General features: G+C 50.0%; 1 protein-coding gene across 1 annotated transcript in view; it reads right to left on the reverse strand.

The window, feature by feature from the left end:
- The window catches only part of TSPEAR (thrombospondin type laminin G domain and EAR repeats), a 78,268-nt gene that overhangs the window by 46,514 nt on the left and 7,193 nt on the right, over positions 1–24,561 (reverse strand). The window contains exons 2-6 of the mRNA XM_034782140.1: positions 16,340–16,560; positions 15,831–16,069; positions 13,750–13,840; positions 4,856–5,012; positions 966–1,097 (exon numbers count right to left, since the gene is read on the reverse strand). Coding sequence (XP_034638031.1) covers positions 966–1,097; positions 4,856–5,012; positions 13,750–13,840; positions 15,831–16,069; positions 16,340–16,560 — 840 coding nt within the window. The remainder of the gene's footprint in view (positions 1–965; positions 1,098–4,855; positions 5,013–13,749; positions 13,841–15,830; positions 16,070–16,339; positions 16,561–24,561) is intronic.

Consider the following 24,561-nt stretch of genomic DNA (forward strand, 5'->3'; position numbering starts at 1 on the left):
CTTTTCTTCCTGAACAGGGTGTCTTCAGGCTGAACAGTTCCCAGCAATCACCGTGTTATTCCCAGGAAAAGACAATCTGTTAAGCACATCTGCTTGCTTTCTCTCCAGAGACTAATAGTGTTTGCTGATCACAATTAAGCTACCACACAGCTCTTCCTAAGCAAGCACGTTTATTCTTCGGGTAAAAGCACTCCAGAGAAAACATATTAAAAACAATAAGAGAACCTACGTGCATGCAGACAAGCTTACCAGAGGTCACCCCAACTCCACCATGGCAGGAGTTTTTCCACACCCCACAAAGTGGTCTCTGCTATGGTCAGAAGCCTCAGCTCAGAACCAGCACCCAGTCTTATGGGGCCTCAGATGGTCAAATCCTTCCAAACCTAAAGATTGGGGCCATCTGTCGCCCAGAGGTCCTGTCCATTTGCTGGATCAGGGAGAAGGCCCTGAGTCATCTTTCTGTGAAGTCCTTTCTGTGTCTGTCAGTCCCTGGAGAATCCAGATTGTGTCTCTGAACTGCCCGCATGTAACAGGTGATCAACAGACAACAGGTGCACCCCTCAGGGCGAAGCTTCAAAGACTGAATGTGTAGGTGGGGGGTTGCAATCTCCTCACCTCACGTATTTCCTAGGAGCTCCACTTCACACTTCTGGTCCCCAAAAAGTCCTTGGAAGTTCCTAATCCATCCTAGAGATTGCACTAGTCAGTCTCCTGTAGAAGCTCCACAATAACACATCCACACTTGCATTTTTAATACAATAGACCCCAAGGTATTAAACTTAATTCAATAACATTTATCTTAATTCCATAAGGTGTGTCCAGGGGGGTGTCAGACCAGTCACAGGTGCTCCCAGATGAGAAGACTGAGTCTGAGCTCCATAGAGCTCGCAATCTAAATCTCTACCACTAGGAGCACCAAAGTGAGCCATAACGGCAGAGCTGTCCACCAGTCACAGATCCCTTACCTTCTAGCATGGCGACCCAGGCACTCCCATCACATAGATAGAGCCCTTTCCGAGAAGCATTAAACCAGAACTGGGCCTTTTCATTCTTCGTGCAGGGAGGTCGGGATCCCAGAGTCAGTTTCATGTCAGCCTCTGAACACAAAACAAGAGCAAACAGGTCCCTTTAATGCCCTCGATACAATGAAAGATTAAATCGGACCATTAAAAATGGAGACCCACTGCACGCTGCCCTGCCTGAGCATATAGCATAGGGTGGCCTGAATTGGATAGAGACTCCTACGGATCACAATGGGTTACATGGCTTAGGACCCACACCCCACAAAGCGCCTAAGCACACACTTAACTTTAAGTACATCAGCGTAATCCACTCATGTCAATTAGAGTACGGCTGGGCTTAATGTCAAGCATGTGCTTTAGTGTTGTGCTGAATAGGGCCTTCACTCACGAGAAAGAGATCGCACGTCCACTTTGCAGGAGCAATAGCAAGAGCACTGGTCCAAGACAAAGTCAGACTCAGCAGATATGCTGCAGAGCTCCAAGGGCCTAATCTATTCCATATCTGTTAAGGCCCAAGGTCCAGAAATTTGGAGATATCATACAAATGTACAAGCGCTTGATTTGCACATCAATTACTATGCATGGCCTCATTTCCATATGTTTTTAAAGTGGAAAAAACGTTTTTTTTTTTAATTTTCTCCCTCTGCTCCGAGCTCTCCCCCAGTATCTGTTATTCTGTTACAGGGACAAGCAGCCTATTCAAGTCAGTCCTAGGGGATGTCTACACTTGGAGCTGGGGGTGTGATCCCCAGCTGTAGAGGACATACCCATGCTAGCTGAGATGGAGCACTAAAAGTAGAGGGTAGCCACGACAGTGGGATCAGCAGGAAGAGCGAGCTGCCCTGAGTATGTGCCTATGGTCTAGGGCACGTATGCACTCAAGGCGCTAACCTCTCGCACTGCTTGTGCCACCATGGCTAGTCTCTATTTTTAGCATGCTAGACTGATCAGTGCTTGTGCATGTATGTCTCATGCTGGTCGGGCGGAACTGCTCTCTCTCTCCCCAGCCCCTTCTGGCTTACAACACCCGCTGCGGGCCACAGAGCGCTCTCAGATCCCCCTGCTCTCAGTGCCCGGCTCTCCTTTGCTCTCCAGCGACTCCCAAAACTCAGGCCTGATTCTCCTCACTCTTACACCGGTGCAAATCAGGGGTAACTCACTGACATCCAAGGAATCACACTGGCGTGAGCCAGAGAAGAATCGGGCATGGAGACTTACTAATGGATTCATCCCAGAATTCCAGAGTGAGCTCCCCACTCTATTCCCTTTGGGGACACAAAGAGCCCATACCCCACCATCCTTCTGCATGCTACAAGCCCTGGAAGATGCTGCGCTATGCTTAGAATGATAGTAAATAGCCTGGAGGGAAAATAGAACCACAGCAGTGCTTAGAATAACTGCATAGGGAGTAACGCTGGGCTGTTTTCTGAGCAAGAGAGACCAGCCCAGACCTGTTTCCACAGAGCTCCACATAGCAATGCTCTAATGAGAATATTACTGTGCATTACAGGCATTATATCCCCAGGACACCTCTCACTAGCTGATCTACGATTCTGAGGGCAGTGCCTTGCTCCCTAGCAATTCTCAGAAGTGGCCTTTGCAAACTGACATGTACCACAAAGATCAGACTCAGAAACGCAGCTTCTCTTGCTATTTCCAAGGGATAAAACCCGCTTCCTTATTGACAGGGCTCTGCAGAATTTGCCACCCAATCCACCCCTTGCCAGAATTGGACGCTAGCCTAAGCTTTCATGTTTAAAAAAAAAAAAATTACGGTGGTAGCTATTATGGGACCGACAAACACCTTCCACACAGGAACAGAATGCAAAACACAATAGTGCTGTCTGCCTGAGTCTGCAGACAGCTCAACACAATGGATATGAATGGCCTGAACTGTCTCCATGCTATTTAATGAGCTCTTCACGCTAAAGTCTAATGAAGACTGAATGGTGGATTTATTTCAGGAGTGGGTCTCTGGACTGCTGTATGGGCCAACTCTCCTCCCTGCATCATCCCGCTGGGCCCTCTCTCCATATGCCCCATCCTAAGACTATTCATTAGTATCAACTCCTACCCAGACCGATAGATTAGACCAAATCAGTCATTTCTGGTAGGGTTACCATACGTCCAGATTTCCCCGGACATGTCCGGCTTTTTGGTCCTCAAATCCCTGTCCAGGGGGAATTTTCAAAAAGCCGAACATGTCCGGGACAATAGGGAGGCATAAGCCTGGATCCGCCCGGCCCGAGCACGACCCGCCGGATCCGCAGCGCAGCCCAGCCGCCCGGGCTACATTGTAGCGAGCGCGGGCGGGGGGAGAGGGGGAGCACAGCTGCAGAAGGCGGCGGAGGGGCCGCTACTGCCCCCGCAAGCCGGGCGGACCGCGTGCCCCAGCCGAGCTCACAGGACCATGGGGAGGCCGGGCCCAGCCAGCGGCTCAGGCTTCCCTCGTGGGCGGGGACCCCCCCGGCCACTGGGGGACCGTTCCTGCGGCCCCGTCGCCCTGCGCGGCTCAGAACCTGGCACTGCGGGAGCTGTTTCCAGCAGGGACAGACAGGCCGGGGAATGTGCTCGGCGGCAGCAGGAAGGAGGCTGCGGCGTGTGCCGGGGCTGCAGGGACCCGCGCCGCCCCGGTCGCCACTGAGCATCCGAAGCCCCCGCCAGGCAGAGGCTGCCGGGAGAGCGGGGGCGCAGAGCAGGCGGGGAGCGCAAAGGCTGCAGGGTGAGGAGGAGCAGGACAGGCAGGGGCATAGAGGCTGCAGGGGCAGGCGGGTGCAGGGGCAGGGCAGGCAGGGGGCGCAGAGGCTACAGGGGCGGGGAGGTGCAGGGGCTGCAGGGCGAGTGGGGAGCAGGGGTCGCAGAGGCTGCAGGGGGGGGGGGGAGCAGGGGTCATAGAGGCTGCAGGGCAAAGGGGGGTGCAGAGGCTGCAGGGCGAGTGGGGAGCAGGGAAGCACTTAGCAATCCCCAACCAAGATCAGAGCGGGAGGGAGGAGGGGGAATGCGGGGTGCTCAGAGGAGGGAGCAGAGTTGGGGCAGGGACTTTGGGGATGGGGTTGGAATGGGGGCGGGGATGGAGTGGGGAAGTGGCGGAGTTGGGCCAGGGACAGGACCCCCGTGGAGTGTTCCCTTTTTTCAGTGTTGAAATATGGTAACCCTAATTTCTGGGCCAAGCCATTTTGGAGTTATGACAAGCCAAACAAAACCTTCAGAAGGGGAAAAAACCTTCGTTTTTAAGCCTTGTCTCTCACAAAACCTTTGATCAACATGCCATTCACTTTTCAGAAAGATACCCTCCCTAAAGTCATCCAGGAAGCTCGTAGCAGAACAAAAACCTGGATCTTCTGCTGCCCAGGCCCCTCACCTTAGTCACTGTACTATCCTTCTTCTAAATATGCTACTGTTTTGAGATAAGATTCTTCCTATACTGTACTGACAGGAAATTGCTTAGGGAAATAGTTAACAGCAATATGCAAGATAATGTAAGTGGTGTTCTGGGAAAGGAGATGAGCTACAGCTATTCCTTCCAAGCTTGGCACAGGTACATGATAGGAAATATCCTCAAGATTGCTCTGTTCCATGACTGATTCTGCAAGTTTCCAAGAAAAGCAATAGGATAAAATCAATGGAAGACAAAAATTCCTTCCCCTGAGATGTGAAACGCTTTGCAACTCTTGCCTTCTTGCTATGCAGTCTGCTCACCGTGGTTGGCTTTCCCATCAGACTAGCATCAGGCTACGAGTGGTTAGAAAGCAGCAATAAGCTTCTGCTCTAATGTTCTGCTAATGCACGATGGTGAAGCACCTCATGAACTATATCTGTTGCATGTTACTGACCGTAAGGGTATTTCAGCACCTCATTGCTCGCTGGCTTCACTGGGAGATCCTGCAGTACTGGGGGGATGGAGAGCACTGCTAGCTTAAAGTTCATGTTAGTGCACATCCTTGAGGTAGCATCAGATCCTGGCAACAGGACTAGCTGTCTTAACAAGCCCTGAAAAGAGAGGAAGAAAAACTAGGGAGATCAAATCCATCAAGACTGCAGGTCATGGCGAATGACAGGTGATGGTCTGTGGTTTGAATTTCCCTTAAACTCCTGCAGTCCGAGTGGGTGTGATTCATGAACAAGGGTCAGAATTTAATGACACCATCTTAGCTTTCCAAGAAGTCCATCCACAACAGTTCTAGAGCCATCACCACATTAATGTCAATAATGGGACAATTAGCTTTAAGAAGACCTAGCTGCCAAATTAGGGACCAAGAATGACCACAGGCAACTGTTCCCTTGCCTTTACAAAATCACTGACACTTCAAAAACCACATCAGTCCCATAGATAAGGGACAGTCAATATTTTTTCACACCTCTAAGATATTTTCTTAAAAACTTTTGACATTTTAACAAACTGCCTGAGTCACTTTCTATGTATCGTGCAAGTCTGGGAAAATGAGAGGAAATGTTGGGTCATTTTACATTTCCCACGCTCAGAGCCAGATCCACAGCCCATTGAAATCAATGGGAGTTGCTTTGGGTCAGGGAAATAGGGGCAGATTTTTCAAAGGTGTTTAGGGACCTAAGGATGAACATAGCCATCTAGTGGTATTTTCAAACTCTCCTAACTTATGAGTTTCATAGAATATTAGGGTTGGAAGAGACCTCAGGAGGTCATCTAGTCCAATCCCCTGCTCAAAGCAGGATCAACCCCAACTAAATCATTTCAGCCAGGGCTTTGTCAAGCCGGGCCTTAGAAACCTCTAAGGATGGAGATTCCACGAGCTCCCTAGGTAACCCATTCCAGTGCTTCACCATCCTCCTAGTGAAATAGTGTTTCCTAATATCCAACCTAAACCTCCCACACTGCAACTTGAGACCATTACACCTTGTGCTGTCATCTACCACCACTGAGAACAGCCTAGCTCCATCCCCTATAGAACCCCCCTTCAAGTTGTTGAAGGCCGCTATCAAATCCCCCCTCACTCTTCCCTTCTGCAGATTAAATAACCCCAGTTCCCTCCGTCTCTCCTCATAAGTCACGTGCCCCAGCCCCCTAATCATTTCCACTGCCCTCCGCTGGACTCTCCCCAATTTGTCCACATCCATTCTATAGTGGGGGGATCAAAACTGGATGCAATACTCCAGGTGTGGCCTCACCAGTGCCGAATAGAGGGGAATAATCACTTCCCCTCAATCTGCTGGCAATGCTCCTACTAATACAGCCCAATATGCCATTGGCCTTCTTGGCAATGAAGGCACACTGCTGACACATATCAAGCTTCTCGTCCACTTAATCCCCAGGTCCTTTTCTGCAGAACTGCTGCCTAGCCATTCGGTCCCTAGTCTATAGCAGTGCATGGGATTCTTCCTTCCTAAATGCAGGACTCTGCACTTGTCCTTGTTGAACCTCATCAGATTTCTTTTGGCCCAATCCTCCAATTTGTCTAGGTCACTCTGGACATTCACCATGCCCACTTCTCTCAGAAGACACACGGGTTAACCTGGTGTTTATGCCAATGGCAAAGTAAAAGCAGCTTGAAATACAGGCCTGATCACGGCACGCAGAAGAAGGATTATGTCCTTGCTGCACCACCATATGAGCTCAGGTCCCTCCCTTTACTCACAGGGGATGGTAATTTACTGCTGGCATGTCTCAACAACAAATTGCTTCCCCAACTGTCACGTTATTGGTTTGAACTGGGACCATATAGAACATGGTTGCAACCAAGGTCCTGTAGTGGCACCAAATCTTGTATAAAGGGGGTGAAATTAGTTGTCTAAGACAAGGTTATGGTTTGCTGGTTATGATTATGCTGTCTATATGTGTGTATCAATTTTGTAGTTGAAGTTATAAATATTGGCTCTATACTGTCTGCTATGCTTCTGGGTGACATCCCAGACAAGTTGGTGTTATCTCTGCCTAGCCTGCTGGATGGTCCATTAAGGACCATCAGCTATACAATTGACCCATTGAGAGAAGGCAGATATGCCTTGTGACTCAGCAAAGTATGCAAGGACTTGCCTATGTGACTGCAGACTCCATTTTGCTGTAATTTTCCACAGTAAGAACAAAGAGGTTCTCACACCTGGAAAAGACTATAAAAGGCTGATGTCTCATCTCCATCTTGTCTTCAATCCTGCTTCATACCTCTGGAGGAACTTTGCTACAAACTGAAGCTCTACACAAAGGACTGATGACCCATCCCAGCTGGGATGTACTCCAGAGACTTGATTTTGAACCTGCAGTTTATTCTATCACTGCTACAAGCCTGAACCAAGAACTTTGCCATTACTGTATGTAATTGATTCCATTTAACCAATTCTAGCTCTTATCTATATCTTTTTCCTTTTATGAATAAACATTTAGATTTTAGATTCTAAAGGACTGGCAACAGCATGATTTGTGGGTAAGATCTGATTTGTATATTGACCTGGGTCTGGGGCTTGGTCCTTTGGGATCAAGAGAACCTTTTTTCTTTTACTGGGGTGTTGGTTTTCATAACCATTTGTCCCCATACGAGTGGCACTGGTGGTGATACTGGGAAAGTGGAGTGTCTAAGGGAATTACTTGTGGTTAGCCAGTGGGGTGAGACCAAAGTCCTCTTTGTCTGGCTGGTTTGGTTTGCCTTAGAGGTGGAAAAATCCCAGCCTGGAGCTGTAACTGCCCTGTTTAAAGCAATTTGTCCTGAATTGGCACTCTCAGTTGGGTCCCGCCAGAACAGCATCGTTACACCGACTCTCTGCACTGGCCAGAAAAGGGGGAAGTGGAGTCAATGCTCTGCCCATTCCCAGTTTAGCCCCAACCATCTGCCCCGCTCACTCCTGTGCCTGGCCTCAGGGCCTGGTCTCCTGTGTGGGGCAAAAGGCTGGCATTCATCCCCACAGGGATGCCCAGGCCAAGCCACTGCCCTGCCCTTCAAGGGTTGCTCTTAAACCATGTCACCCTCGAAGTGAGCTTGGGGCAGAGCCTCGGCGTGGGGATGGCACTCAGACCTCTCCAAGGTCTTCCTCCTGGGAGCTGCCTAGCAGCACTCCGAGCCCAACCCAGCTCCTGAATGGTCTCTGTCCTCGGGGTCATGACTCTGTCAGCAAAGATGGGGGAGGCAGGCCCTGAAGTGCCGCCAGACCCTTGCACAAGCAGAGGGCCCAGCACAGCGAGGCCCCTTCACCCCTCCTGCAGCCTCACCAATACAGCCAAAGTTCCCTCATATCCAAGTTTCCCCCTCTCAGTCCCCCCAAACTGTCAGCCTCTCCTCTGCCCCAAACCCCTTATCCTCCTTTCTCCCTCTTCCCCAGCCCCCTCATCCTCTCCTCCCCCTCCTACCAACCCCTCAAGCCCCTTCATCCTCCCCCTTCCCCAGCCCCCTCAGCCTGTCATCCCCCTCCTACCAACCCCCCCCCAAATACTCCCCTCCCCAACCAACCCTCCAAATTGTTCCTCCCTCAACCCCCAAATCCTCCCTGTCCCCACTCACCAACCCCCCAAATCTTACCTTCCCGCAACACCCTCATCTTCCCCTCCCCCCCACCAACACCCTCATTTTCTGGAGGGGCCTATTTCCTGGAGCTCTGACAGCCCATCCAGAGGCAAGAACTTGGCATGTCCTGCAGGTGACTCAGCAATGGCACCCAACGGGGTGACTCTCGGTTGCTGGATTGTGTGTTCTAGAGCAGCAAGAAATGACTCCATTAGCAATCCTTTTCCTCCAGGGCATGCTCCACATCTGAGCCCCTTCCACAACCTCCTTTGCAAGAGTCGCTCACAAAGTTCTCCACCTGTGCAGCCAATAGTGGCAACTCAGTGGACTCCAGCTGATGGTTCTGACCCTGTGATCACAGGGGTGGCTGCAGGCCATTCTCTTGATTTCAAGTTATCCATTACGTCACATGCACGCTTCATTTCATATTTGTAGCCTGTGGATGTGGCCTGGGGGAGGGAAAGTCTCAAGGGATAGATCACTGGGTGTGGACAGTGTTGTATTTGTTGTTGCTGTTTCAGTGAAGGATGAGGCTGGTTTCAGGACAACCCATTTATCTAACTAGCAACAAGAGATGAGAGACAGGGGAAACAAATTACTGCCTAATGTTTTAACAACTCGCCTGGCTGCATAGCTGCCTCTGGAATAGGGCTGTGAGATATTGCATCTCCTAACCATCAGGGTTGTTAAGCACTGGAACAAATTGCCTAGGGAGGTTCTGGAATTTCCATCACTGGAGATTTTTAAGAGCAGGTTAGACAAACACCTGTCAGGGATGGTCTAGAGATAATACTTAGTTCTGCAGGGGACTAGACTTGTGCAAGGGACTAAACTTGAAGTCTTGTCCAGTCCTACGATTCTATATGATAAGATAACTAATTTTCCAACAATATTCGCTCCCACATTTAAATAAACTCTCTTTGGCCACATTTGCTGCCCTATGCGCTTGCTTTCCGCAAACACTCAACTGATTGAGATTTACTCACATCAAATGTTCAGAGAAACCCAATTTCAAAATTTAACACATGAGTGTTTGTGGGGAAACTAAATTTAAATCCCCACCCACAAGTATTTGGAGGTCCTTGCAATCTCATCCAGCCACAATACCATGTGACTTTCTGGCTACCACAGCTCAGATTTTAACAGGTGGTGAGTACTGAAATTCTCAGAGACACCTGCTCTCCATCAATTCAGAAGGTAAAAAATTAATCCAATACAACATTGACTAAATAAATGTGGATAACTAATACATTCAAGGGAAATCACCAGGGCTCACAGATATTCACCAAGCAGCAGAGACACTAAATCTGGATGCATTTGTTGTGAATTATTTGCTCTGCTCTCCCAAGGAGCTCACCATCAAGTTCCTGAGAGAGGGTGAAGCTGAGAAGTGTTGCAGTTTTTAATACTGTGAAATAAACCCCCTCCCCAGTAGTCTAGGCCATGCATGTAGTGCCTAGCTGCTAGACTGGATCCGTCCCACCACACGTGGCTCTGACACTCGTATGTACAAAGAGCTCCCACACACTCCTAGGCTTTCACAGCTGAATAAGCTGCATGGGGGCTGGAATGAAAATGAGGTTTTCCCCCAGCTGATTAGATGCTCATATAGCAACCCCAGGCACATTGGATCATTTCTCTACCAATGCACCTGAATCTGGCCCTGCAGCCCATCCTCTTATACCAGCCTTGATGCTCTCAGTGGTTGAGGCGGTCAGTTATGCTAGAGTTATGTGTGGTGGAGAAGCTAAATGAATTCTTTGTATGGGTCTTGTAGCAAAGTGACGACTCACTGGCACAGCACCTCCTGCTAGTCGTCCAGGGAATTAGCTCAACTTTAGAGCACCCTCTGCTGGACGGTGTGTCACCTGCCACTGGCCCCATGTCCTCCCAGACCCCAGTGCCCTTGACCTCAGCATTCTGCCCCAGCAGTACCCTCATGCTCTGGGTCTCCCCTCCCAGGGGAAACCTCTATCCCCACCTTGCCTCAGTGGCTACTGCCAGTCATCATCTAGCCCCCACTCACTGGGGCAGACTGCAGTCTATAAACCACTCATCACTGGCAAGGGGGGTTTGGACCTGCTGCCTTTCCCTGCAGCCCAGTACCTCTCTAGGCCTTCCTGTCAAGCCAAGCCTGGAAGGTCACCAGGCCTGAGCTCCCCAGCTCAGCCTACCCCTTCCCCAGCACTGCTCTGTGCATGGTACCTGAGCTCCCAGGCAGCTAGGTCCATCTCTCTCCAGAGCTAGAGAGGGACTCCTCAGCTCCTGGCCCCCAGCCCTCTTATCAGGGCCCTAATTGAGCTGGCCACAGCTGTGGCTACTTCCCCAATCAGCCTAACTTGGCTGCTTTTAACCCCTGTTCTGCAGGAGTGGGGCAGCTGCCCTATTACAATCTTCACTGCAGAGGATGTGAGGAAGATTCCCACACTTAAGCCGTTCTTTTTAGGTGGCAAATCTGAGGAACTGTCCCAGACTGATAAACAGCAACTATCACAAGACTAGCAACAAAATCATGAGAACTGGCACCATTGCATATGTTTGGGTTTAAACTTGTCACAGAGGGGTTTGTAACTTAAAGGCGACCTGTGCCGGAAAGCCCCAGGGTGAAACTGACTAGCTGCTTTTCACAACCCAAGCTGAGAGAAATGTAAAGACTGAACAAACAGCATAAATGGGGAAAGATCAATTAGATTTTTAAAATCCCTTTAATCTGATGCTATTGTGCCATGTCCTAGGCATGCTTTGGTGCAGCAGAGAGCCAGTCAAAGTCAAGCAGGGGATTGGTACCTACACTCAACCCCACCCCCTGCTCAGGGGCATGTTCCATGCTGACTCTCTCCCCTGGCAATGGGAGAGGGCACCAGGATGGCAATGCCCATGCACAGTGTTTCCATAGCTCTATAGGGGAGCGCTTTCCTCTGTGATTCTCAGTTAGCTGGGAACATTCATGGGCGGTGCAGTCTAAGACAGGGTGGTCAATAGCTGCAGCTGTTGGGCAGGAATGGGGGGTGGTACCCAGGAGGGCCCTCCACTGTGGTGATCGGGATGGGCACAACGTCTATCCCCACACCAGTGACCGGCCCCCTGAATCCCCCAAACTCCAGGAGAGTCCTTATCATTTGACGTGAGGATTCGTTGCTCTCTGTGTTTTGAGCACAGATGCAGCAGCGCCCAAACACGCACAGGACTGGGTGAGTTGCTCCAGAGTCAGCTAACATGTTTTCCCTGCTCCTGCCTGCCAAGTGATATGCACTTGGGATTTCTCTCCTCCTGCTTTGCTACTAGTCCAAGCAAGGAAACATTCTTTAAAAAGCAACAATGTTCTTACCCACCCATCATTTACTCAACCCCAAAACACAAAACCCTTTTGAAAAAAAGAAACAAAAGCTACATCAGACACATGGATCAGTCTCCAGTATAAGACCCATGCACCTGTCATTTCACTATCAATCAAGACGATTATATCCTTCACCTATTAAACTACGTAGAAAACTTTATTCTCAAAGAAATTGTAAGTACTTTGACAAAACAAAATTTGGTGGCCAGTTAATAAATACATTTAATGGACATTACTTTCCTGTTTGGCAACACCTTTTAAATGAAAATTATTTAGAGACCAAAACAGAGACAACAAAACCCCACCAAACCATTGGCCAGAGTGAAAGCTGTTCTCTTGTGATGAAATTGGTCTGATATTCTATAAGAATAATGTGGTTGTTGATCACATGGGCAGTGGAAGGTTTATTATTATAATTATTGGTATTATTGATAGAGATTTATATTGTGGTAACACTCAAAGGCCCCATTCCTACTCGGGGCCTCTTGGCGCAAACCATGTAAGTAATAAACATGCATCAGTGCTCCATTGTACTGGGTGCTGTATAAACACAGAATAAAAAGTCAGTCCCTGCCCCAAAGAGCTTCCAATCTAAGTACAAGATGAGAGACAAAAGGCAGATACAGATAGATTTCCCTATCTAGTCACTTCATTGATCTTAAGTGCTTGCATTTGGTAACTAACATGATCGGTGACATACTCTGTTTTCATTCAGCAACCGTTACCTGCTGTGAAACAAAGTAACAGGCAACTGAATCATGCTTGAATTTTTGTTGGCCTTGCTGTTCCAAAAACAAGGGTAATCTGGTATCTGCCATTGTCTTTAAGGGAGAAGCTGAGTGCACCATCCAAAAATAGCTGAAAAGAGCAGTACCCCAGTCTTGCAGAAAGAACCACATGGGTAAATCCATGTGCCCAATGCTCATAATGGTATCACTGGAACTCCACACTGGCACAGAAGTCTGCCTGCATGCTATCAGTTGCAGGACCGGGGTCTACCCTATTAAGAAGTGACCCCAGATTTTCCAGGTTTGTTCTGCCACATTGGTCATACTGCCTCCCATCTGAATTCCATACAGGGGGCAAAGACTGCATGGGAAGAAGCACATGGTCTTGGCTCAGAAATGTGCTCGTGTTTGCAGCCATAAATCAGCAGGGAACAGAAGCAGCCATGTGAATCTCTATCAAAATTCTGTAACTGCCACAATGGTGAATGGAGAAGCCACAACAGTGCAGATCAGCACTGTCTGTCCTGGCTCCAATCCTACACGGTTTGCTCACATTAGCAGAGCCATCCAGAGAATTTGTGATAAGGCCTTGCACCCTCAGGGGAATCCAAAGACTCTGCAAATAACTAAAGGGTTTCCCAGGACTGGCCGCTGTGCAGTGATCCCGACATCTCTTTACGGTGTATTGTGCAGGCGGGGGCTGTGGTTACTGGACGGATGCCTGGGCTTGTGAATAAAGAGCTGGAATGAAACCCAGTGTAGATACTATCAGGACAGTGACCGGAGGCCAATGTGGCTGGGAGCCAATATGTGCTCAGGAACTGCCGTGGCCATTAGATGCTGTTTAAAGGAAAGAGTCAATAGAGGCCAGCGTACCAGGGAGCTCCTAAGCCTTTTTCAGATGGAGGAGTTTTAAACCGGGGTCCCCTCCCCCTGCCTTTGGGAGCTCGGCTTAGAAATGTGCAGCCATCTTTCCCAAAGGACAGCCCGGCACTCTGTGCTACCTGGGGCCAGTCTTCCTGAGAGGAGAGTGTGTCTCAAACCCATGATGCTTCTGGCCCAGAGATGGTGGCAAACCTGCACTGCCACTGCTAACTTATCTCGCTGGAGCCCAGGTAAACCAGAGCCTGCCCTGTGTCTGATTATCGTGTTCTCAGAGCACACCAAGCCAATCCCACGCCACGAGTGACACTTACCGTGAATAGCCCTTTCCTTCTCCTCCTGCTCCCAATATAAAACCTGGATCCCTTCACGGACAAGGATGCAGGGAAGGGTGTATCCACCACCCTGGAGGGATTACAATAAGAGGCACATGAGCACAGAGCAGCTAACTTCATGGCATCCACCGGTGACTGGAGAGACCAACCCTGGGCCTGCCTGGCCTAAGGAGATTCGTGTAATTACAGTGCTCAGGTGCTAGGAAGACAAATGGAAACACAGGCATTGCCAGACTAGTTCAGACCAATGCTCATCTAGCCTGGGGTCCTGCCTCGGACAGTGGCTAGGATGCTATTCATATTTGGACTCCTACTAAAAGATGATGATGATGATTTCATGTGGCAGAGAGTTCCAGAAGGTAATTCTGTGATGGGCACTAAAGTCTTTCCTTTTCTCGGTTACAAACATGCTGCCTTTGGATTTTAGGGAAGAACTGGGTCTCACAGGCTGCGTTGACTCTGACCTGGACAGAACATCCGGCGGCTTTTCAGATGACAAGTCCCCTACTCAGGTCTTCAGCGAGATCACTTAAGCTGAGACTGTTTCTGCTCCCCTTCATATCTGCTTACCAAATCCTCCCTCCCCATTTGTAACACTGTGGATGCCCCAGATTATTCCCTTCCCTCCAGGGAAGGCACCCGCTCCCCCAGACCTTCCACCTGGGGTCAGTACCTTCCTCCTGAGCCAGCCAAGCTACAAGTGAGCCCCTCCCCCCCCAATAATGCCCCTCCTCAAAGGGGGAGCCAATGGTGGACCCTTCTCACACTAAAGTCACCAGACAGCAGAGCCAAGCAGCCTATGGACTGCGAGCAGCCAGTTTGGTGATTATTATGTAGCATTTATACTGCAATAGCACCCAAAGGCCCTTCTCCCCAGCTGATCCATCTTGCCCTGGGCACTGAACAAACTCTGGAGCTGGGCAATACACATTTTGTAGGGGTTGCAAAAATATTGGAAAGAAAATGAACAGTTTGTGTTTTGTCCAATGTTTCACTTGATTTCAGGTTTTCATTTTAATATGAAAAATTGCAAAATGAAAATGGAAAATTTTCATTTTATTTAGAAAAAAATCATTTTTATTCCAAAAATATTTCAGTTTTAGGAGGGCTCCCCCTTTTCCCACACTTTTACTCCCCCTCACTTTTTTTCGGAAGGGGGACTTTCCCCACTATTTCCAAATGAACATTTAGATTTTTTTCCCCAAAGAACTCCTTGAAAACAGGCATTTCAGGTAAAAAAAAAAGTCATTTTTCAGTGAAACCCTGTTTTTGACTGGCTTTTTGGTGACATTTTTCCAGCCAGCCTCAACACAGCTCAGAGCACCAGATCCTTGGGCCTGAAACACAGACAAGACAAACAACAACAGAGAAGTGGAGCATTGTGGGGGAATGAGATAAAAGCAAGGAGACACCTTCCTTTCTCCATTCCCTACCTCCCCATTCCCAAAACATCTCCTCCACCCCCACCCAGCTTACCCTGCCAATGCTGCCCCAGTGCACCCTCCTGCTGCCCTGCCCACCTCATGGCACCCGTCCAGAGTGACTGACGGCCTCTAGCCCGGCATGATGGGACTCCAGCCAGCTCTGTTCTTTGTAACTCCATGGCAGAATGGCACAGAAAAGAGGATACCATGAACCTGGATTGTCTCAGTGCTCCCGCCCCTGAGGAGACTTTTGTGGAATTCCTCTTGGGGCAGGCAGGTCACCCCCAGAACCAAGGAGCCTGGCTCCAAACTTGGGAAAGAGAGCTGAGTCCTCCAAAAAATTACTGACATTGCTGGGTATCCTCTGAGAATGCCAGGCTGGTGAGAGCTGGAGCAAGATGCTGCTTTCCAGGACTCCCTGCCTGAGGGCCAGGGACAGGACATAGAGTTCTGTCCTTTGTGCAGCATTGGGAAACATCCAGGTTCTCTGCTTTGTTACGTGTGCCAGGGTGAGCTGGCAGGAGTAGACAGAGCAACAGCAAAGCCTGCAGAGCACCCACATCTGAAAAGCTTTCACCTCCCCCCAGCCAGCCCTACACCCAGGAGGTCCCCCTGAATTGCACTTACTATACATACACGTCAATGGGGATACTGCAGTCCACAGTCAGGGAGAAGAATTGCCCAGACACGGCCAAGACAAGCGTGTGCCACTGATTGTCAGTTAAGGAGATGCCTTGGAAGGTGACCTGGGTCTGCCAGCCATTGGAGAGCTCTCTGCTCCAGAAGAGGAAGTGGAGTTTGTTCAGCGAGTACCTGAGCCCAACCAGCACCGTGTTGCTCTCCTCCTTCATCACAGTGAAGATGTACTCATTTTTCTGAAAGAGCAGGGAAAGGGTTAGTTCTGAGGTCAGCATTTGGGGCGTGGAGGCTGTCCATGGACGACTATACATTCAAACCTTTTTTCTCATTGACTGCACTGGAGAACTGGGAGCTCACAGGCAGGAAGGATGAGCTTGTGGTTGAGACACTGGAGTGCAACTCTGGTCTGGATATGGGCTTGTATCCTAACCATTCACCAAAGGGGAGGGGCATCCACACCCAGGGCCCTGGTGCAGGCCCTTCTCCATGGCATGGTTGGTGTTTACCTTTGGTGGGACGCTGAGGACCCTCAGGGTGATGATGATGGAGAATTCCTCTGGGAAGAGGTCACAGTAGAGGAAAATCTGGGAAGCCGGGAAGCTCAGGGCATGGCGTGCTGATGCAGAGAACTGAAACCCACGTGCCCCCTGCACTTGGAGCATCCGAATCCCACTTCTCACACCACTAGTCGGAACCACTTCCGAGAGAATATCCAGGGGGCGCAGGTCTGTGCCAGAGAAATCACAGAGCCATGTCACTAAGATTGCTCACCACCCTTGCCAATGGCATGAAGATCATCAGTAGGGCTGAGCTAATAATGGATTTTTCCATTTGGGTACCGAACCAGAAACAAAAACTGGTTAATTCAAAACCATTTTTTTTTTAATTCTAATAAAAATTCATTTTGAATCAACTGAAATATTTTGGGTTGATTCAAAATGATTTTTGAGTTTTTCATTTCAAATTGGCTGTTTTCAGGTGTTTTTCAACCCTTTGTGTGTGGGGACAGGGAGGGAGTGTTTTAATTGACCAAATTTGAATTCAAAATACCTGTTTCAAATGAAAAGGCCAAACAAGCTGTTTCTAAATGGCCAACGTGAAACGTGTCAACTTTTTCAAAAAGAAAGTTCATTTTTTTCCCCTCAGCCAAAAACCATTTGTTGAATTTGGCCCAAATTCACAAATAGTTTGGGAGCCCTGAAAAATGCTTTTTGTGACCAGAAGATCGATTCAGCTAAATAAGTAACTAAAACCACCCAGCTGGAATCACCAACAAATGGGGGGGGGGGGATGATGGATCAGATGCAGGGGGAGGGGAGGTAACATACAAAACCCCCAATAGCACAGCTGCCACGCCATGTGCATATGCCATACCAGAGCCATGCCCCGGACTGACCAGTCAGCTCCGCCCACCTGCTTCCCCTCCCCCTTCTCTACTTCAACCCTCAATTTGCTGTGTCATTTTGGATGTAGGCTGTGCGCTCCTCTGGGCAGATGTGCCTGCGGTTGCTTTTGGGAGGTGCCTCCCACATTGCGGGGGCTCAGAAAGGACATGCACAGATGGCTCACGCTCACCCCACGCTGCTGCATGGTGTCAGCGCTGTAGCATCACTGGTTTGAGATGGCTGGATTCCTTATGAGCGGTGACACCCACTCACTTCTACAGCCCTAGACAGGGATTTGTTTGATGCCCTGTATTCTGCAGAGATCACAGAGTTCAAGGACGGAAGGGGCCAGCAGATCATAATCTGACCTGTAAAGCACAAGCCCCCATCGCCACCCAGCCACAGTGCTTGAAATGGGGAGAGGGCACAAGGGATTGCAGACCTGGCCAAAAAAAAACAGAGTTTCAATTGAGCTAGGGGGCTCCAGGGGACACTTCCAGCACCGTCTTACCAAAGCTGCTGCTCCCAGATTCTGAGAGGGGCCCCACACTTTGGGCATGGTTCAGCCACCTGCACACCAAACCCAACAACCTGAATTAGCCCAAAAGATTACAGTCCAGAGGAGACTAAACTATTGTGTGCCACAGGCAGAGAACAGAGAGACTGGGTGTACCAATGCCTGAGACCCCTGCACTGGCAGGAATGATTCAGTGAGAGATATCCAGATAATCCTGACAAGTGACCCGCACCCACACACTGCAAAGGAAGGTGAAACCCCCGAAGGTCACTGCCAATCTGACCTGGGGGAAAATTCCTTCTCGACCCCACATGGCAATCAGTTAGAGACTGAGCATGTGAGCAAGACCCAGCCAGCCACACATCAGAGAGAGAATGCCTAGTGCCATCTCAGAGCCCTGGCCCACCCTGCTAGTGTCCCATCTCCAGCCATGGCCATCCCTGATACTTAGGAGATAACCCCTCCCCTCAAAAAAATACATTGGGAGGGGGAGTTTCCTACCTCACCACAAAGGATTAAGAATGCTTTTTAACTCATGGGACTGGTCAATGAAGCGGCGCCAGTTCACTCCGCATGGGAAACAATATTTGTATCCCTCTGCCTGTAAAGCCATCCCGGCTTGGAACCCAGAGTTCAGCTGTGCTTGGAGGGATAGAAAAATCACTGCTAATACATTTCAGATAATTATCTCCCCCCTACGCACTGGGGCCAAGGATCAGCCCATGATCCACTTCAGTCTCTGCTGGCACAGATGCCCTGATGGTAGAGAGTCCACCATGGGGAGGGGTGTTGATGGAAAGTGGCTTCTCCCTTCCCTCCACTGTGGGACCTGCATCAGAGTGGCCAGGGAAGCTCTGATCTAGCATGTCTTTCCCATGGATCCCTGTCCGTAAACTAATGCTGCCCACACCATTCAGAATCTCCAAGAGGGAAAGTCAAGCTCAGCTCCACCTCTGATTGGTGATATCCACGTACATGGACAGCTGACAAACTGTATTTGTCATGCGCTTTTGAGCACTGCCCCTGCACTCTGCCCATCTTCCACGGGACTCACTCCGACAGCCCAAACCTGTGAGATGCTTCAGACAACTGCTTAAAAAAACATTTCTTTCCTTCTTCAGCCCCCTACTCCCATCCTTCAGGGGAGAGGGCATTTCCTTTCCCTCCCCACCCCAGGGAAACAATGACCCTGCTCTGAATTGCAGGGCAGTCGCTGCTCAGTCCTGTGCCAGGGACAGGTTAAAGAGCCAGTAGCTCTAATCCATCAGGCCAGCTTCCTGCTGAGACATAGCACTTGATTGCCAGCCCTGCTATGGCCCAGGAGATTGGCCCTTGCAATCCTGGCATTATAACGGCTACTTTACGGATTGCTCGGTGGCGTTGCATTGAATCTGTGTGCTGCAGGCAACATGCCCAATGACTAGACCAATCAATGACTAAGCCAATCAAGCATGCCTTGGGGTGGCGGGGAGCCAGCTCTAGAATCCTGGCCCTTCTCTTCCAAAACTACTGGTCACTGTCACGCGAGCCAAAAGCCATCTCCCTTCAATGGGTCACATATCCTCGCTGCCACTAGGGGGCAACACACACCTAGTATAACACAGTCTTCCACGTAGGGTACTGAGGTGCCTGGCTTTACATGCCCCCTGGGACACAGCTTTCTAAAGACTCCTGGAAGCACAGAACACCTTGGGGAGGACTGCACCAGCCCAAACTCCTGCTGGTAAATGCTTTGTACAGCACTACCTCACCCACTGCGTGTCTGGCAGGCAGAGAGATGGGCAGAGGCGATGCAGGTGCGGATCCCAATATAGTTTTAGGCTAGAAATCATCCTTAACCAGAGCCTGCATCTGCATCTGGGGAAGTTCAGGTCTGGATTTACGCTACAATTCAGGGTGGAGGCTCAAGCAGCATTGGGGTTTGGGTGCAGAATCAAGGTCATGATGAAAGCCTCGGGAGCCATTCCCACAGGGATTCAGTCAAAAGGGAGAAGTCCTGGGAGCTGTACCGCTCTCATGAAGTTTCAGAGACCCAGAATCCCACAAAGGGCTCTGAACGTTTCTGCATATGAACTGAGACCGAAGTCGTAGGGGCAGGTTTGGATCTGCGGCTCAAAATCCAAATGGCCCTGGAATTTGAAACAGCTTGCTTTGGAGGTTCCAGGTTTTTTGGCTCATCCCTAATTATGCATCCACCAACCCACCCGGCCATAGGACATCGTTGTTAAAGAACTGACATCTACTCGGAGAAGAAAAAGAACAGGACTACTTGTGGCACCTTAGAGACTAACAAATTTATTAGAGCATAAGCTTTCGTGGACTACAGCCCACTTCTTCGGATGCATACAGCGTGGAATAAATATTGAGGAGATATATATACACACATACAGAGAGCATAAACAGGTGGGAGTTGTCTTACCAACAAGCAACGCACATGTGGCCTCAGGGTATTCCCCCCCCCCCCCGAAAAACTCAGCGAGCAGACAGCCTTTGATTGGGTACAGCTGGGAAGTGCAGACATCAGCCTGGCCACTCACACAACCTGTCTGCAGCGCTTCAAAGCCATGCCAGCAATGCTGAATTGTAGCCAGTTAAGAGCACCCGCCATCTGATCTCTTCACAAATATCGTGCTGTGGAGCAACTGCGAAGGAGCAAACTTTGCTCGGGTGCTTCACCTATTAACCGGCATCCGCATCACATCGGTCCAATTTTTCTTAATTGCTGTCGGCGTCCCTGACAACGTTCTTTGTATAACAAAGGCAGATCAGACCAGAGTGTTTGCACTGGTTGTGCACTTGAGTAAAGATCTGTTCGTTGCACAGAATCTGGTGCATTGATGTTCCTCCCACCCTCAGCTACACCGATGCTTTTAAGGTGACGATACTTTTCAGCAGAACTGTGCTAGACAGCTAGCTTGCCTGGCTTTGGTATCTACTGGCTCCTGCTTGTAGGAGAAGATATTATTATTATTATTATTTGTATTACTGTAATGCCATGGAGCCCGCATCATGGCCAAGGACCCCATTGTGCTAGGCACTGTACAAACTCAGAACAAAGAGACCGTCCCACCCCAAAGAGCTTACTAGTACCTGCTTTGGGAACTCCCAGAATTCAATGTGAGATTCTCCAGGTGTCTGTAGCAAGTGAATATTTTCTACCCGCAATGGGGCAGATTCTGATCCCCTTACTCCTGGGGAGTAGCACCTTGCTGCTCAGAGAGCAGGCTCACTAAACGCAGTTGAGTACGACGCTACTCCGTGTGAGTCTCCATGCATTTCCAGTGGGCCAGCACCATGAGATCAGAGTGAAATAAAACTCCACAGGCACTCGGGAAACCTAAACCTCATCTGTGGAGCAGCTGGGCTGGCTGGCAGCACTCTGTGGCACCAAGGAGATGATCCTGGATACCATTCCAGGTTCAATTTCTCACCATTCTGGGACACAGCCATTCTTGTTGCTTTGGGGTTTGTCGGCTCCATGCTGTACCCTCCCTTTGAACTGGTTACATTTTAGGGAATGAAATTCACATTTTTCATACAAATTTGTCCTGCTTTCCATAATCCAATTAAACAGAGAAGTTCCCAGGTTCCTAGTGGAGCACCCAATATTTAGTTGGGTTATGAGTGAACACATTATTTGTTGAATTTCACCTCTTCTTCTGCTGGTAAAAGGTTAGCAAACAAATCACAGGGTTTTTGATTGCATGCATTACACCAAACTCCTTGCTCATTTCTTCCTGGCTATTTTCCTTATATGAAGAGCTCATGAAAACTCAGTTGGAAATAATCTGCATTTGAATTTGGAATATGGCTCCACGATGGTTAATATCGTAAGTCACAGGCTATTATTTCTGCCCCCTAATTTATGTAATGAGACATCAAATGTACAATTCAAACAAATTACAATTCAAAATTCCCTTTTAGCCAAAATGCGTGCATTCAAGCTTAACATTTGCTTTTAGCTGCTATTTCTGCTAAGCCTTGGCTGCTTAAATGTTCATGGCAAGCCAGCTGCGAAGGGTCATGAACAAGGCTGAAATTGAATTTGTGTTTGAATTCAAATCAATGATTGTGGGAAAGTCTCTTCCCGTCCACTCCCTGAATTTACTCAGCTCTACCTAGCTCTCATCAAATTCCAGCCCTTCCCCATAGCCTCTGGTCTGGAAGGGTCACACAGTTAGGTACACTTTTCTTCCAGAGAACAATGGCTGTCTCTCTATGGGTAGGCCTGTGTTGCAGTCACACGGTGTGCAGCTGGAGTAGATCTACCTGAGCTAGCTCACATATGGCTAGCAGTGCAGAGAGCACTCTTCAGCGTGGGCTGTATGAACCTGCTCAGACCCCTGGCTAATTACTTGGTGGTTAGCCTGTACTGAAGCCTGTTCTCCACTGCTCCAGGCCCTGAGCCAGCTAGCTGTCTATGCCTGCTGCAGTCACACCCTCAGAAATACACTCTAGCTCAACCAACATTATGGGCTCCATGCAGTAATCACTGGGTGATACTCTCTGGTCTGTGTTACACAGGCAGTCAGACTAGATGATCTGATGGTCCCTTCTGACCTTAACATCTGTGTAACTATGAATCAGTGCTAAGGGCTGGATCCTCCACTGCCTTGCAGCTTGTTTAGTCATTGAGACTTGGACAAGTAAAACACTATCCAATCAGAATTCTCTACCACCTGGGGGGTAGCATTTTGTGACCCATGCATAGCTGATGGTAGCTTACACCACTACTGAACACGACCCAGAGACTTCAGCAGGATCTGTAGCCTCTTACAACAGATTTGGATATGCTCTGTTTCCTTGGGGAACCCATGGAGCTTTGCAGAACAAGTAGAAAAGAGGTGCCATGTGAAATGATTCTGCAGTAGGGTTGCCAAATTTGTAATATTTAAAAACTAGACTCTCTAGCAGGAGTGCCAGAACCTTCCCTGCCCTGCCTCTTCCCCCCGAGGCCCAGCCTCTGCCTCCAAGGCCCCACCCCCATTCACTCTTCTTTCCCATCACTCACTGCTCTTGCCCCACTTCCCCCCCCCTACACAGGTGAGGAGGAACTTGCCTGTGGAGCCGGGGCTGGGAGCTGCAGCCACCCAACACAGGTAGGAGGTGTCCCCAGCTGAGTAGGGGCTGGCGTGGATGATGACCAGCACCTCAACACCTCCCCCACCCACAGTAACTGAACTTTGGGTGTCCAGTCAGTAGATCTAACCAGACACTGTCAGGTCCCCTTTTCAACCAGACTTTCCAGTCGAAAACCGGACACCTGGCCACCCCACCCCCTCTGCAGGCAAGAAATGAGCTGAGCAGAAAATGGAGATGTTAGAACAACAGATTAGGAGCCACACCAGTGCGAGCCTGCAGAGTATCGTTCCAGAGCCCAGCACCACAAGGATGGGTGGGTGGGGCAGCGCCACATCTTTCCTGAGCCTTGGCAACGGGGGCCTATCAGCTCAGCCTTGGCCAATGCCAAGATCCTGGAGGGTCCTGATGCTTTGCTTGGATCTAATAACTGGCAATCCAGCCTGCAATGGCATCTCATGTTTTGCTGCTTGTTGCCCAAAGCGTTTCACTGCTTGCTGCATTAGCAGTGAGGCAGCTTTGACTTCGCTGCACAGTCTGACCTAACAGTAGGGTGGGCTCAACAATGACCTAACTCAGGGGTTCTCAAACTTCATTGCGCCGCAACCCCCTTCTACACAACCCCAGGAGGGGGGACCGAGGCCTGAGCCTGCCTGATTACTGCCACCCCAGGTAGGGGGCCAAAGCCCTGCTGTCTGGGGGCGTGGGGGGGGGAGGGGAAACCAAAGCCCTCAGGCTTCGGCCCCAGACAGTGGGGCTCAGGCTAAGTCAGCCCTGACAACCCCATTAAAATGGGGTCCCAACCCACAGTTTGAGAACCACTGACCTAACTTAACTCCCATTGAAGTCAATAGTAAAATGCCCGCTGACTTCAATAGGACTAAAGCTAGGCCAATACAGAAGATCCCAACCGAATACATGCACCAACTTTGTATGTGTCGGAGACTGTGACAGGCCCGCTGACGGGGTGGGGGGGAGAAAGGGGACAATTGCTCCGCGGCCCAGGCAATTTAAAAGGGCCCAGGGGGACCCCAGCCACCGCCACAGCAGGGCGAAGGCAGGCTTCCTACCTGCCCTTGCTCTGTGCTGCTTCTGGAAGTGGCCGGCACGTCCCTGCAGTCCCTGGGGACAGGGTCTCTGCGCGCTGCCCCCACCCTGAGCACCAACTCCGCAGCTTCCATTGGCCAGCGCCAACCCCCTGCCTCAGCCCAGAGCCTGCACCTCGCACCAAAACTCCTCCCAAAGCCCGACCCCTCACCCTTTCCCACACCCAAACTCCTTCCCAGAACCTGCACCCCATACTCCGACCCCTAGCCTAATGAAAGTGAGTGAGGGTGGGAGGAGTGAGCGACGGAGGGAGGGGGGATGGAGTGAGCAGGGGCGGGGCCTCAGAGAAGGGGTGAGACAGGGGCATGGTTTCAGGGAAGGTGTGGGATAGGGGTCAGGTCAAGGGTCTTTGGGTTTGCGCAATTAAGCAACCCCACCAGACGGGCATGTGGAAGCCCTGGCCGTGCCAGAAGAGCAGGCCCAACAGGGGAGCTGGCAGCTCGGTTGGCACCAGCCAGCACAGACGCAGCACCGCCCAAATGTCAGGCGGGCCACTTCCGTGCGGGCGCAACTTGTGCACGTGTGGGAGACCCATTGACTATTCTGTCCTGGGGCCCAGAATTTCTGTCAGCGGTGGGCCTGGGCTGTGATGCTCTCCTGTGGCCAGCTAACTCTCAGCAGAGGGTGAGCTTCTTTGGCT

The sequence above is a fragment of the Trachemys scripta genome, chromosome 9, assembly GCF_013100865.1.
Source record: "Trachemys scripta elegans isolate TJP31775 chromosome 9, CAS_Tse_1.0, whole genome shotgun sequence".
Classification (NCBI taxonomy): domain Eukaryota; kingdom Metazoa; phylum Chordata; order Testudines; family Emydidae; genus Trachemys; species Trachemys scripta.